The sequence below is a fragment of the Pleurodeles waltl genome, chromosome 8, assembly GCF_031143425.1.
Source record: "Pleurodeles waltl isolate 20211129_DDA chromosome 8, aPleWal1.hap1.20221129, whole genome shotgun sequence".
Lineage (NCBI taxonomy): Eukaryota > Metazoa > Chordata > Amphibia > Caudata > Salamandridae > Pleurodeles > Pleurodeles waltl.
In genome coordinates, this window is record NC_090447.1 from 1,528,300,392 (window position 1) to 1,528,313,064 (window position 12,673).

Consider the following 12,673-nt stretch of genomic DNA (forward strand, 5'->3'; position numbering starts at 1 on the left):
AGAGGATAGTGACTTGGAGGAAAATTCCCCCCTACCAGTCCTATCTAGGGAGAACAGGGTCCCTCAAACCCTGACTCCAAAAATAATAGTCAGAGATGCTGGTTCCCTCACAGGAGAGACCAACACCTCTGAAATCACTGAGGATAACTCCAGTGAAGAGGACATCCAGTTAGCCAGGATGGCCAAAAGATTGGCTTTGGAAAAGCAGCTCCTAGCCATAGAAAGGGAAAGAAAAGAGATGGGCCTAGGTCCCATCGATGGTGGCAGCAACTTAAATAGGGTCAGAGATTCTCCTGACATCCTAAAAATCCCCAAAGGGATTGTAACAAAATATGAAGATGGTGATGACATCACCAAATGGTTCACAGCTTTTGAGAGGGCTTGTGTAACCAGAAAAGTAAACAGATCTCACTGGGGTGCTCTCCTTTGGGAAATGTTCACAGGAAAGTGTAGGGATGGACTCCTCACACTCTCTGGACAAGATGCAGAATCTTATGACCTCATGAAGGGTACCCTGATTGAGGGCTTTGGATTCTCCACTGAGGAGTACAGGATTAGGTTCAGGGGGGCTCAAAAATCCTCGAGCCAGACCTGGGTTGATTTTGTAGACTACTCAGTAAAAACACTAGATGGTTGGTTAACTGGAAATGAAGTGTGTGACTATGTTGGGCTTTATAATTTGTTTATGAAAGAACACATTTTAAGTAACTGCTTCAATGAAAAGTTGCATCAGTATCTGGTAGACCTAGGTCCAATTTCTCCCCAAGAATTGGGAAAGAAGGCAGACCACTGGGTCAAGACTAGGGTAACCAAAACTTCCACTGGGGGTGACCAAAAGAAAGGGGTTACAAAAACTCCCCAGGAGAAAGTGGGTGACACTAGAAACAAAGAAAAAGAGTCCTCTGTAGGCCCCCAAAAACCAGAACAGGTGGGTGGGCCCCAAGACACAACCCAAAACAAAGGTGGGTACCAGGGTAAGAACTGGGATGCCACTAAGGCATGGTGCCACAACTGTAAACAGTCTGGGCACCACACCAAGGACACTTCTTGTCCCAAAAACAAACCCCAGAACAAAATTCCAGGGGTAACCAGTGTAGCCATGGGAGATGACTCCTCAGATGAGGAGGTCTTCCTAGCCTTCAACTGGAAACAGGGCCCAACAGGTGAGTTGGAGATTCCAGAGGGAAGTAGACACTTCCACCACCTACTGGTGAATGGAATCCCAACCACTGCCCTGAGAGACACTTGTGCCAGTCACACTATTGTGCATGACAGGCTGGTGCTCTCAAACCAGTACATCCCAGGTGAGACTGCCAGGGTAAGAGTTAGCCTAGACAGGGTCACTAAGAGGCCTGTGGCTTTAGTGCCCATAGAAGTGGGTGGCACTCTTAGCTGGAGAAGGGTAGTAGTCAGTACAGACCTCCCCCTTGATTGTCTCCTTGGAAATGACTACCCAGAGGTTAGTCAGAGCCCAAGAGAGAACCTGGTCCAGTGCCAGTCCTCTCCCAAGGATTCTGGAAGTCCTGCCTCTGCAGTAAATGCAAGCAGGCCCCAGAAGAAGAAGAAAAGAAAACAGAGTAGGAAGGGTGGACAACCTTTAGCCAAGGTTACAGCAAGCCAAGGAGATTCTGCTCCAGTAGGGGAGAACTCCAAAAATGGCCCTGATAAAGTCCAACCTGACCCACAAGAAGTCCTGGCTAGTCAGGCAACTGTTAAACCTGAGTGGGTGGCTCCTCAGCTAACAGAAGAAAGAGTGGAAGGAGGGTGTTTACTACAAGATGTGGTAACCCCCCACTCCAATACAGCAGACAGGCAACCTGAACCCAAAGAAGCCTGTAACTTAGCCCCTTCCCTTTTAGGTGAAGAGCTAAAGGTGTGGTTCTGGGCACTGACAGCTGTCAGTGGCCTCTGCTGGGTGTTAGCCTTTATGGCTGCACTATCCTTAGCATGGTGGTCTGACCCCATGCCAAATGGCAAGTTAGGCCCCCTGACCCTATTGGTCATGGTGGGGTTACTCCAGCTCTGGGTAACCTCTCAGGGTAAGCTAGGGGTGACCCTGGCCAAGATAAGGTTAGCAGAGGTGGACACCTCTAAGACCAAAATAGAAAGAATGGGTGGAGACATTGAAGAGGCAGACAAGAGGCAATTCAGACTAGGTCCTATCACTGTGGAAGTGGGTCAGTTCCCCAAAGGGAATGACCTGAACAGAAGGATGTAAGGCAGAGTAGGCCCTGCAACTAACCAGCCTATTTCTCCTACTCTTCCTCGCCTGACAGACTAGGAAGACTCTCCCAGCTTGGGCTGAGTCTCCTGGCCTGTAGGCTGGGGGGGGCTTGTGTAAAGAAATGGCTCCCTGTTGCAGTTACCCCCCACTTTTTGCCTGATACTGATGCTGACTTGACTGAGAAGTGTGCTGGGACCCTGCTAACCAGGCCCCAGCACCAGTGTTCCTTCACCTAAAATGTACCATTGTATCCACAATTGGCACACCCTGGCATTCAGATAAGTCCCTTGTAACTGGTACTTCTAGTACCAAGGGCCCTGATGCCAAGAAAGGTCTCTAAGGGCTGCAGCATGTCTTATGCCACCCTAGAGACCCCTCACTCAGCACAGACACACTGCTTACAAGCCTGTGTGTGCTAGTGAGAACAAAATGAGTAAGTCGACATGGCACTCCCCTCAGGGTGCCATGCCAGCCTCTCACTGCCTATGCAGTATAGGTAAGACACCCCTCTAGCAGGCCTTACAGCCCTAAGGCAGGGTGCACTATACCATAGGTGAGGGTACCAGTGCATGAGCACTGTGCCCCTACAGTGTCTACACAAAACCTTAGACATTGTAAGTGCAGGGTAGCCATAAGAGTATATGGTCTGGGAGTCTGTTTTACACGAACTCCACAGCACCATAATGGCTACACTGAAAACTGGGAAGTTTGGTATCAAACTTCTCAGCACAATAAATGCACACTGATGCCAGTGTACATTTTATTGTAAAATACACCACAGAGGGCACCTTAGAGGTGCCCCCTGAAACTTAACCAACTATCTGTGTAGGCTGACTGGTTCCAGCAGCCTGCCACACTAGAGACATGTTGCTGGCCCCATGGGGAGAGTGCCTTTGTCACTCTGAGGCCAGTAACAAAGCCTGCACTGGGTGGAGATGCTAACACCTCCCCCAGGCAGGAGCTGTGACACCTGGCGGTGAGCCTCAAAGGCTCACCCCTTTGTCACAGCCCAGCAGGGCACTCCAGCTTAGTGGAGTTGCCCGCCCCCTCCGGCCACGGCCCCCACTTTTGGCAGCAAGGCTGGAGGGAACAAAGAAAGCAACAAGGAGGAGTCACTGGCCAGTCAGGACAGCCCCTAGGGTGTCCTGAGCTGAAGTGACTCCAACTTTTAGAAATCCTCCATCTTGCAGATGGAGGATTCCCCCAATAGGGTTAGGATTGTGACCCCCTCCCCTTGGGAGGAGGCACAAAGAGGGTGTACCCACCCTCAGGGCTAGTAGCCATTGGCTACTAACCCCCCAGACCTAAACACGCCCTTAAATTTAGTATTTAAGGGCTACCCTGAACCCTAGAAGATTAGATTCCTGCAACAAGAAGAAGGACTGCCCAGCTGAAAACCCCTGCAGCGGAAGACCAGAAGACGACAACTGCCTTGGCTCCAGAAACTCACCGGCCTGTCTCCTGCCTTCCAAAGATCCTGCTCCAGCGACGCCTTCCGAAGGGACCAGCGACCTCGACATCCTCTGAGGACTGCCCCTGCTTCGAAAAGACAAGAAACTCCCGAGGACAGCGGACCTGCTCCAAGAAAAGCTGCAACTTGGTTTCCAGCAGCTTTAAAGAACCCTGCAAGCTCCCCGCAAGAAGCGTGAGACTTGCAACACTGCACCCGGCGACCCCGACTCGGCTGGTGGCGATCCAACACCTCAGGAGGGACCCCAGGACTACTCTGATACTGTGAGTACCAAAACCTGTCCCCCCTGAGCCCCCACAGCGCCGCCTGCAGAGGGAATCCCGAGGCTTCCCCTGACCGCGACTCTTTGAACCTAAAGTCCCGACGCCTGGGAGAGACCCTGCACCCGCAGCCCCCAGGACCTGAAGGACCGGACTTTCACTGGAGAAGTGACCCCCAGGAGTCCCTCTCCCTTGCCCAAGTGGAGGTTTCCCCGAGGAATCCCCCCCTTGCCTGCCTGCAGCGCTGAAGAGATCCCGAGATCTCTCATAGACTAACATTACAAACCCAACGCTTGTTTCTACGCTGCACCCGGCCGCCCCCGCGCTGCTGAGGGTGAAATTTCTGTGTGGACTTGTGTCCCCCCCGGTGCCCTACAAAACCCCCCTGGTCTGCCCTCCGAAGACGCGGGTACTTACCTGCAAGCAGACCGGAACCGGGGCACCCCCTTCTCTCCATTCTAGCCTATGTGTTTTGGGCACCACTTTGAACTCTGCACCTGACCGGCCCTGAGCTGCTGGTGTGGTGACTTTGGGGTTGCTCTGAACCCCCAACGGTGGGCTACCTTGGACCAAGAACTAAACCCTGTAAGTGTCTTACTTACCTGGTAAAACTAACAAAAACTTACCTCCCCCAGGAACTGTGAAAATTGCACTAAGTGTCCACTTTTAAAACAGCTATTTGTCAATAACTTGAAAAGTATACATGCAATTTTGATGATTTGAAGTTCCTAAAGTACTTACCTGCAATACCTTTCGAATGAGATATTACATGTAGAATTTGAACCTGTGGTTCTTAAAATAAACTAAGAAAAGATATTTTTTCTATATAAAAACCTATTGGCTGGATTTGTCTCTGAGTGTGTGTACCTCATTTATTGTCTATGTGTATGTACAACAAATGCTTAACACTACTCCTTGGATAAGCCTACTGCTCGACCACACTACCACAAAATAGAGCATTAGTATTATCTATTTTTACCACTATTTTACCTCTAAGGGGAACCCTTGGATTCTGTGCATGCTATTCCTTACTTTGAAATAGCACATACAGAGCCAACTTCCTACACCCAAGTACTGCCAAACCGTCAAGAGCCGTCTGCGGTTGAGCCTTCTACTCAGTCGGATCTATCAGTCCTCCGAGAGCACGTGGGTTGCAAGATTGGTGACAGAAGAGACCAGCAGTAGACCTCTAACCCATCAAGGGAAGTGCTGACCCTTCTTACCAGGACACAAGAGTGTGTGGGAGGCAAGGACTATGAAGGAGCAACCTGTGCCAACTCTGGCAAGGGTTCTGTGCTCCACCGCTGGGAAAGAACCACATCCCATGAATACATGCAGTCTGGAGACCATCCAACAAGAACAGTCCAGCCCCGATAAGGAACGAAATTCGGCTTTAAACACCTTTGTTGTCTTCTCCTCGAAGGGAGTAAAGGAGACCTGATGACACCCGTCATTGGAGAGGTTAAAAGACCTATTCATAGTTACATGCACAGAGGATGGTAGAAAAAGGATCTGAAGATATGCCAATCTTAGACAAAACTGAGGCTTGATGGGTTGTGAAATCTCAGAGACTGTGCACTAAAGTGTAGATTAGCCTCAGAATCCTGTTATTGGCATGATTAGACCCCCCTTCAAGTCAGTCAGGTAGAACACAGGCAGACGAGAGGCATTGCCCAAGAAATAAAGCAATGAGTGGCAGAAGTCAATGATGGGTCAGAAAAAGAACAAAAGCAAGGTAAATACAATCTACGAAAAGAATGTGCAGTCATGTTCAGCTGAGCTGGCAGGCGGAGCCAGGGGCCACACACACACAAAGGTTCTCACAGGGCAGCCCATCAGGCAGTCACAAGGCAGCTTAGCACACACAGTCACAGACCAGATTTATAGACACAGAATCACAGAGAAGAAGCGCACAGAGGCAGTCTCAGGGCAGCTGCACATGCTGGCAGTCCCAGAGACGCACACAGGCAGTCCCAGACCAGCTGCACATGCAAGCAGTCACAGAGCACCTACACATGCAGGCAGTCCCAGAGCAGAGGCGCACACAGGCAGTCCCAGAGCAGAGGCGCACACAGGCAGTCCCAGAGCAGAGGCGCACACAGGCAGTCCCAGAGCAGAGGCGCACACAGGCAGTCCCAGAGCAGAGGCGCACACAGGCAGTCCCAGAGCAGAGGCGCACACAGGCAGTCCCAGAGCGGAGGTACACGCAGGTAGTCCCAGAGAAGAGGCACACACAGGCAGTCCCAGAGCAGAGGCACACACAGGCAGTCACAGAGGCATATGCAGGCAATCCCAGAGCAGCTACACATGCAGGAAGTCCCAGAGCAGAGGCATACACGGCAGTCCCAGAGGCACATGCAGGCAGTACAGAGCAGAGACACACACAGGCAGTCCCAGAGCAGCTACATATGCAGGCAGTCCCAGAACAGAGGCACATGCAGCTATTTCCAGAGGAGAGGCATACACAGGTAGACCCAGAGCAGAGGCATACACAGGTAGACCCAGAGCAGAGGCATACACAGGTAGACCCAGAGCAGAGGCATACACAGGTAGACCCAGAGCAGAGGCACATGGAGGCAGTCCCAGCGCAGTGGCATACAGAGGCAGTCCCAGCGCAGTGGCATACAGAGGCAGTCCCAGAGGCACATGCAGGCAGTACAGAGCAGAGGCACACGCAGGCAGTCCCAGAGCAGAGGCACACGCAGGCAGTCCCAGAGCAGAGGCACACGCAGGCAGTCCCAGAGCAGAGGCACACGCAGACAGTCACAGAAAAAGCCTTGTATACAACCATTTTCATGGTTACAGCTTTACGTACAGTTTTGAAACATCCTCAAAGTGGTTCTGGATGCTCTTCTGCAGGGCCTGTATGGTGGGGAGGAGTGATCCTGACCTGGATGAGGAGAGAGCGCAGTCAGTTCATCGGTGTGAGGCACAAGGAGCGAAAGGATGAGTGGGTTGACTGGGACTGCTGTCAAATTTTCACATCTTCCGATTTCACTCACAAACTCAGTTACAAATTGGCAAACTAGCCAACATGTCACCACAACAAAACATGTGGATGTAAAAGAAGTATTGAAGCTTGTTAACAAACACAGTGGATGGTTGAAATGAGACGGTCATACCACACCCACAGCCGCCACAACATACATGGTTCAATGGTGATATGTTTCTTGTCAATTCCTTGTTATTCAGAAGCTTCACCATAAAACATTCTCAAGAAAAAAATTATAAATTGGAAGTATTTATTACAACTCAAGCAACATAATCAATTACCATAAGGAGGGCCTGCTCACCCGGAGATATCACTTACAGCCTCATCTGCGAGGAACATTAATGTCAGTGGGGAACTATATGCACTCCCTAGCGGGTAAGTCTCCCAGGCCTCCAGGATCCACGTATCTATATTTTAGGCACACTCTGCTTCTGCCCTCAAGGCACAACAAAAGGACCTCCGATCCGTGCTCCTAATGCACTCCAACTTCTCGGGCCCCTTGGAGACATCACAACCAAATGAGAGGATTTCGGAACTCTGCGATCGTGCTGGTCCCCTCGATACAACATACAGATCCAGTCTGCCACTCTCACCTTTAACAGGAGCACCTCATTTGCCTCTGCCCTGCTCTAAAACATCGACTTCCCATGCAATTTGTTTTTACTTTGTTTTCTCGAAATTTGCTTCTACCTGATCTAGCAAGAAAAGTAGTTTTCCAACCATAATGTCTTGTAATTCCTGAGCGAAAATACTCCCCACAGAGTCTCCATTTTGGGTTCCCATGTCATTAGGGCTGGAATTCCGTATCATTAGCATAATTATGGACCACTGCATTAAAACATGCACTCCATTTCTTCCCTGAGGATCTTTCTTCTGGAAGTCTTTGTCTCTATTATCACATACATATTAATACTCCAAGCAAACATATTCTGGATTTTCCAGAACTATATTCGTTACTCGTTTCAGTCCATTAGCCTCCCAGTATCTGATCAAGGCTAGCTGTGACCACAAACCTTGCCCAATTTAGATATTGTTAAGTCCTTCAATCAATCAAACAGGATCTGTAAAGCGCTGCTAATTACAAAACAAGGTATCCAGGCGCTTGCAGGTCCCAGAGAAAGCAGTAAAAACGAGGAAAGAAAGGTGAAAGCAGTGAGAACTTGGAAAAAGCAAGGAGAAGGCACACAGCCTGAACTTGGCCTGAATTAGGTGTGAAAGAGGTTTGAAAACTGCTCACAGAGCACAGACAATGGACTGCGAGGTGCGGAGGTGTTTTTCTCCCCTGGCAGGGAAACCAGTTGGGATGGGCCCAGTGACTTAATTATCTTCAAAAGGGCATGCCATGTCACAAGCAAATGCTAAGTGACACTTGGGAAGCACCAGCAGTTTTCCCTTTAGCCGGGCTGCCACCAAACCCAGTGGGAGGAAAGCTACATCCAGAACCAGTTTTGTGTGATCACATATGAGGGGTCTGCTCATTATCCTGGCAACTCCTCTGGGTGGACGCACAGGCTCTGCACAAGGGGAAAAGTGTTTCCCTTCTTGTGTGTTGAGGGTGAGGGGCTCAGTGGGATTGTTTGCAGGATCTATTGACAAGTGGGTAGATTTGCCCTTGGAAATTTTGACTCGATTAGTTAGAAAGTACCCAGGAGCCCCACCCCCCAATCACAAGTTAGTGCCAGGCATAAATATGGCACTCCAATGTACCATTCTCAGAACATTCAGGACCTGCAGAATATCAGAAGATGACTGGATTTGCTGTCAGTTACCTGAGAGGAGTTTTAAAAGACAGGAATTGTTCCTTCATGCACCCAGGACAAAGAAATGCATTCCAAGGGGCCATTTGCTGACATTCCGTGTGGCTACAGGAACACGATGAGCTGCAAGAGGCCTTTTCTTGGACATACCCAGCTGACCAGTGGCAACTAGATCTGGACTGGCCTTGCTGTTAGTCTCTGCCTGACACCCTGAGAGTCTCTAAATCATCTCCCCATGTCCCTTATAAGTGTACTCCAGTGGTTGCTTGGGGACCTGGAGAAAGTTTGGAAACTTTGGAAAAAGATTTTCCTCTGGAACTTCAGGGGAACCGACAGGAGAGGTATCAAACTGACGATTCCACAATGTCGGACTGAATTTCACCTTCCTCTCGGTCAAGGCTACTAGCAAATCCGAAAAAATAACGAAGCATAGGGACTTAGAAACTTTTCAGCAAAAAAATCGCCAATGCTTCAGGACTCCAGTGGGATCCTTTTTTTGGTTCCGCAGCAGCTACATATTCAGCAGTAGCCCACTCAAGAGGGCCTTTTCTCCTCAAAAAGTGACAGTCTCTTTCTGAGTTTAGAAGTAAAAAAGTTTCTACATCTTGAGTTTCACTGGGACCAATCCATTTACCGTATCCGACCAGGATTTCATTGCGGTCAGTCTCAAATTACTCCTAGGTTCCGGTCTACCGCATCTGTAGACTTTCATTGACACTTTGCCCTTTTTGAAGCTATTTCAATTACACCTTTACAGTTTTATATCTCCAGTTCCCCTTTTTGGATTTTGGTTGTTTTGGTCTTATTTTACTCATTTTATTTCTTTATTTTAAAATTGGTTGTGGAGTTTTATTGTGTTTTCTGTGAGTTTGTAGGCACTGCTTAAATGCTTCACACACTGCGTTCGGTTTAAGCCTGTCTGCTTTGCGTCACATTACCTGGGATTGAGCACAGGTTAAATTTATTTGTGTGACATCTACCAGGTTGAGGCCTTATCTTTTGAAGTGGACACGGGTCCATCCCAAATATTAATACACTTTCCTACACGGTGCATTCATCTGGTGCCAGTTCCCCTTAGTGTGTCACAAGAGGAGCAGATCCATTCTAAAGCATAATAATGCCCTTCTAATGAGAAGCCAGAGCTCTTGTTAGATGCAACTCAATACCCAGTGTAAAGAAATGGCTCCCTGTTGCAGTTACCCCCCACTTTTTGCCTGATACTGATGCTGACTTGACTGAGAAGAGTGCTGGGACCCTGCTAACCAGGCCCCAGCACCAGTGTTCCTTCACCTAAAATGTACCATTGTATCCACAATCGGCACACCCTGGCATTCAGATAAGTCCCTTGTAACTGGTACTTCTAGTACCAAGGGCCCTGATGCCAAGGAAGGTCTCTAAGAGCTGCAGCATGTCTTATGCCACCCTAGAGACCCCTCACTCAGCACAGACACACTGCTTACAAGCCTGTATGTGCTAGTGAGAACAAAATGAGTAAGTCGACATGGCACTCCCCTCAGGGTGCCATGCCAGCCTCTCACTGCCTATGCAGTATAGGTAAGACACCCCTCTAGCAGGCCTTACAGCCCTAAGGCAGGGTGCACTATACCATAGGTGAGGGTACCAGTGCATGAGCACTGTGCCCCTACAGTGTCTAAACAAAACCTTAGACATTGTAAGTGCAGGGTAGCCATAAGAGTATATGGTCTGGGAGTCTGTTTTACACGAACTCCACAGCACCATAATGGCTACACTGAAAACTGGGAAGTTTGGTATCAAACTTCTCAGCACAATAAATGCACACTGATGCCAGTGTACACTTTATTGTAAAATACACCACAGAGGGCACCTTAGAGGTGCCCCCTGAAACTTAACCACCTATCTGTGTAGGCTGACTGGTTCCAGCAGCCTGCCACACTAGAGACATGTTGCTGGCCCCATGGGGAGAGTGCCTTTGTCACTCTGAGGCCAGTAACAAAGCCTGCACTGGGTGGAGATGCCAACACCTCCCCCAGGCAGGAGCTGTGACACCTGGCGGTGAGCCTCAAAGGCTCACCCCTTTGTCACAGCCCAGCAGGGCACTCCAGCTTAGTGGAGTTGCCCGCCCCCTCCGGCCACGGCCCCCACTTTTGGCGGCAAGGCTGGAGGGAACAAAGAAAGCAACAAGGAGGAGTCACTGGCCAGTCAGGACAGCCCCTAAGGTGTCCTGAGCTGAAGTGACTCTAACTTTTAGAAATCCTCCATCTTGCAGATGGAGGATTCCCCCAATAGGGTTAGGATTGTGACCCCCTCCCCTTGGGAGGAGGCACAAAGAGGGTGTACCCACCCTCAGGGCTAGTAGCCATTGGCTACTAACCCCCCAGACCTAAACACGCCCTTAAATTTAGTATTTAAGGGCTACCCTGAACCCTAGAAAATTAGATTCCTGCAACTACAAGAAGAAGGACTGCCTAGCTGAAAACCCCTGCAGAGGAAGACCAGAAGACGACAACTGCCTTGGCTCCAGAAACTCACCGGCCTGTCTCCTGCCTTCCAAAGAACTCTGCTCCAGCGACGCCTTCCAAGGGACCAGCGACCTCTGACTCCTCTGAGGACTGCCCTGCTTCGAAAAAGACAAGAAACTCCCGAGGACAGCGGACCTGCTCCAAAAAGACTGCAACTTTGTTTCAAGAAGCAGCTTTAAAGAACCCTGCAACTCCCCGCAAGAAGCGTGAGACTTGCAACACTGCACCCGGCGACCCCGACTCGGCTGGTGGAGAACCAACACCTCAGGGAGGACCCCCGGACTACTCTACGACTGTGAGTACCAAAACCTGTCCCCCCTGAGCCCCCACAGCGCCGCCTGCAGAGGGAATCCCGAGGCTTCCCCTGACCGCGACTCTCTGAAACCTAAGTCCCGACGCCTGGAAAAGACCCTGCACCCGCAGCCCCCAGGACCTGAAGGACCGGACCTTCACTGGAGAAGTGACCCCCAGGAGTCCCTCTCCCTTGCCCAAGTGGAGGTTTCCCCGAGGAAGCCCCCCCTTGCCTGCCTGCAGCGCTGAAGAGATCCGTTGATCTCCCATTGACTTCCATTACGAACCCGACGCTTGTTTCTACACTGCACCCGGCCGCCCCCGCGCCGCTGAGGGTGAAATTTCTGTGTGGGCTTGTGTCCCCCCCGGTGCCCTACAAAACCCCTCTGGTCTGCCCTCCGAAGACGCGGGTATTTACCTGCAAGCAGCCCGGAACCGGGGCACCCCCTTCTCTCCATTCTAGCCTATGTGTTTTGGGCACCACTTTGAACTCTGCACCTGACCGGCCCTGAGCTGCTGGTGTGGTGACTTTGGGGTTGCTCTGAACCCCCAACGGTGGGCTACCTTGGACCAAGAACTGAACCCTGTAAGTGTCTTACTTACCTGGTAAAACTAACAAAAACTTACCCCCCCCAGGAACTGTGAAAATTGCACTAAGTGTCCACTTTTAAAACAGCTATTTGTCAATAACTTGTAAAGTATACATGCAATTTTTATGATTTGAAGTTCCTAAAGTACTTACCTGCAATACCTTTCGAATGAGATATTACATGTAGAATTTGAACCTGTGGTTCTTAAAATAAACTAAGAAAAGATATTTTTCTATACAAAAACCTATTGGCTGGATTTGTCTCTGAGTGTGTGTACCTCATTTATTGTCTATGTGTATGTACAACAAATGCTTAACACTACTCCTTGGATAAGCCTACTGCTCGACCACACTACCACAAAATAGAGCATTAGTATTATCTATTTTTACCACTATTTTACCTCTAAGGGGAACCCTTGGATTCTGTGCATGCTATTCCTTACTTTGAAATAGCACATACAGAGCCAACTTCCTACATTGGTGGATCAGCGGTGGGGTACAAGACTTTGCATTTGCTGGACTACTCAGCCAATACCTGATCACACGACAAATTCCAAAATTGTCATTAGAAATTGATTTTTGCAATTT

The 12,673-nt window shown here is 49.6% G+C and overlaps 1 protein-coding gene across 1 annotated transcript in view; it reads right to left on the minus strand.

Moving 5' to 3' along the window:
• PWP2 (PWP2 small subunit processome component) overlaps positions 1 to 12,673 on the minus strand; it is a 160,376-nt gene that overhangs the window by 5,483 nt on the left and 142,220 nt on the right. The window contains 1 exon segment of the mRNA XM_069202935.1: positions 6,771 to 6,845. Coding sequence (XP_069059036.1) covers positions 6,771 to 6,845 — 75 coding nt within the window.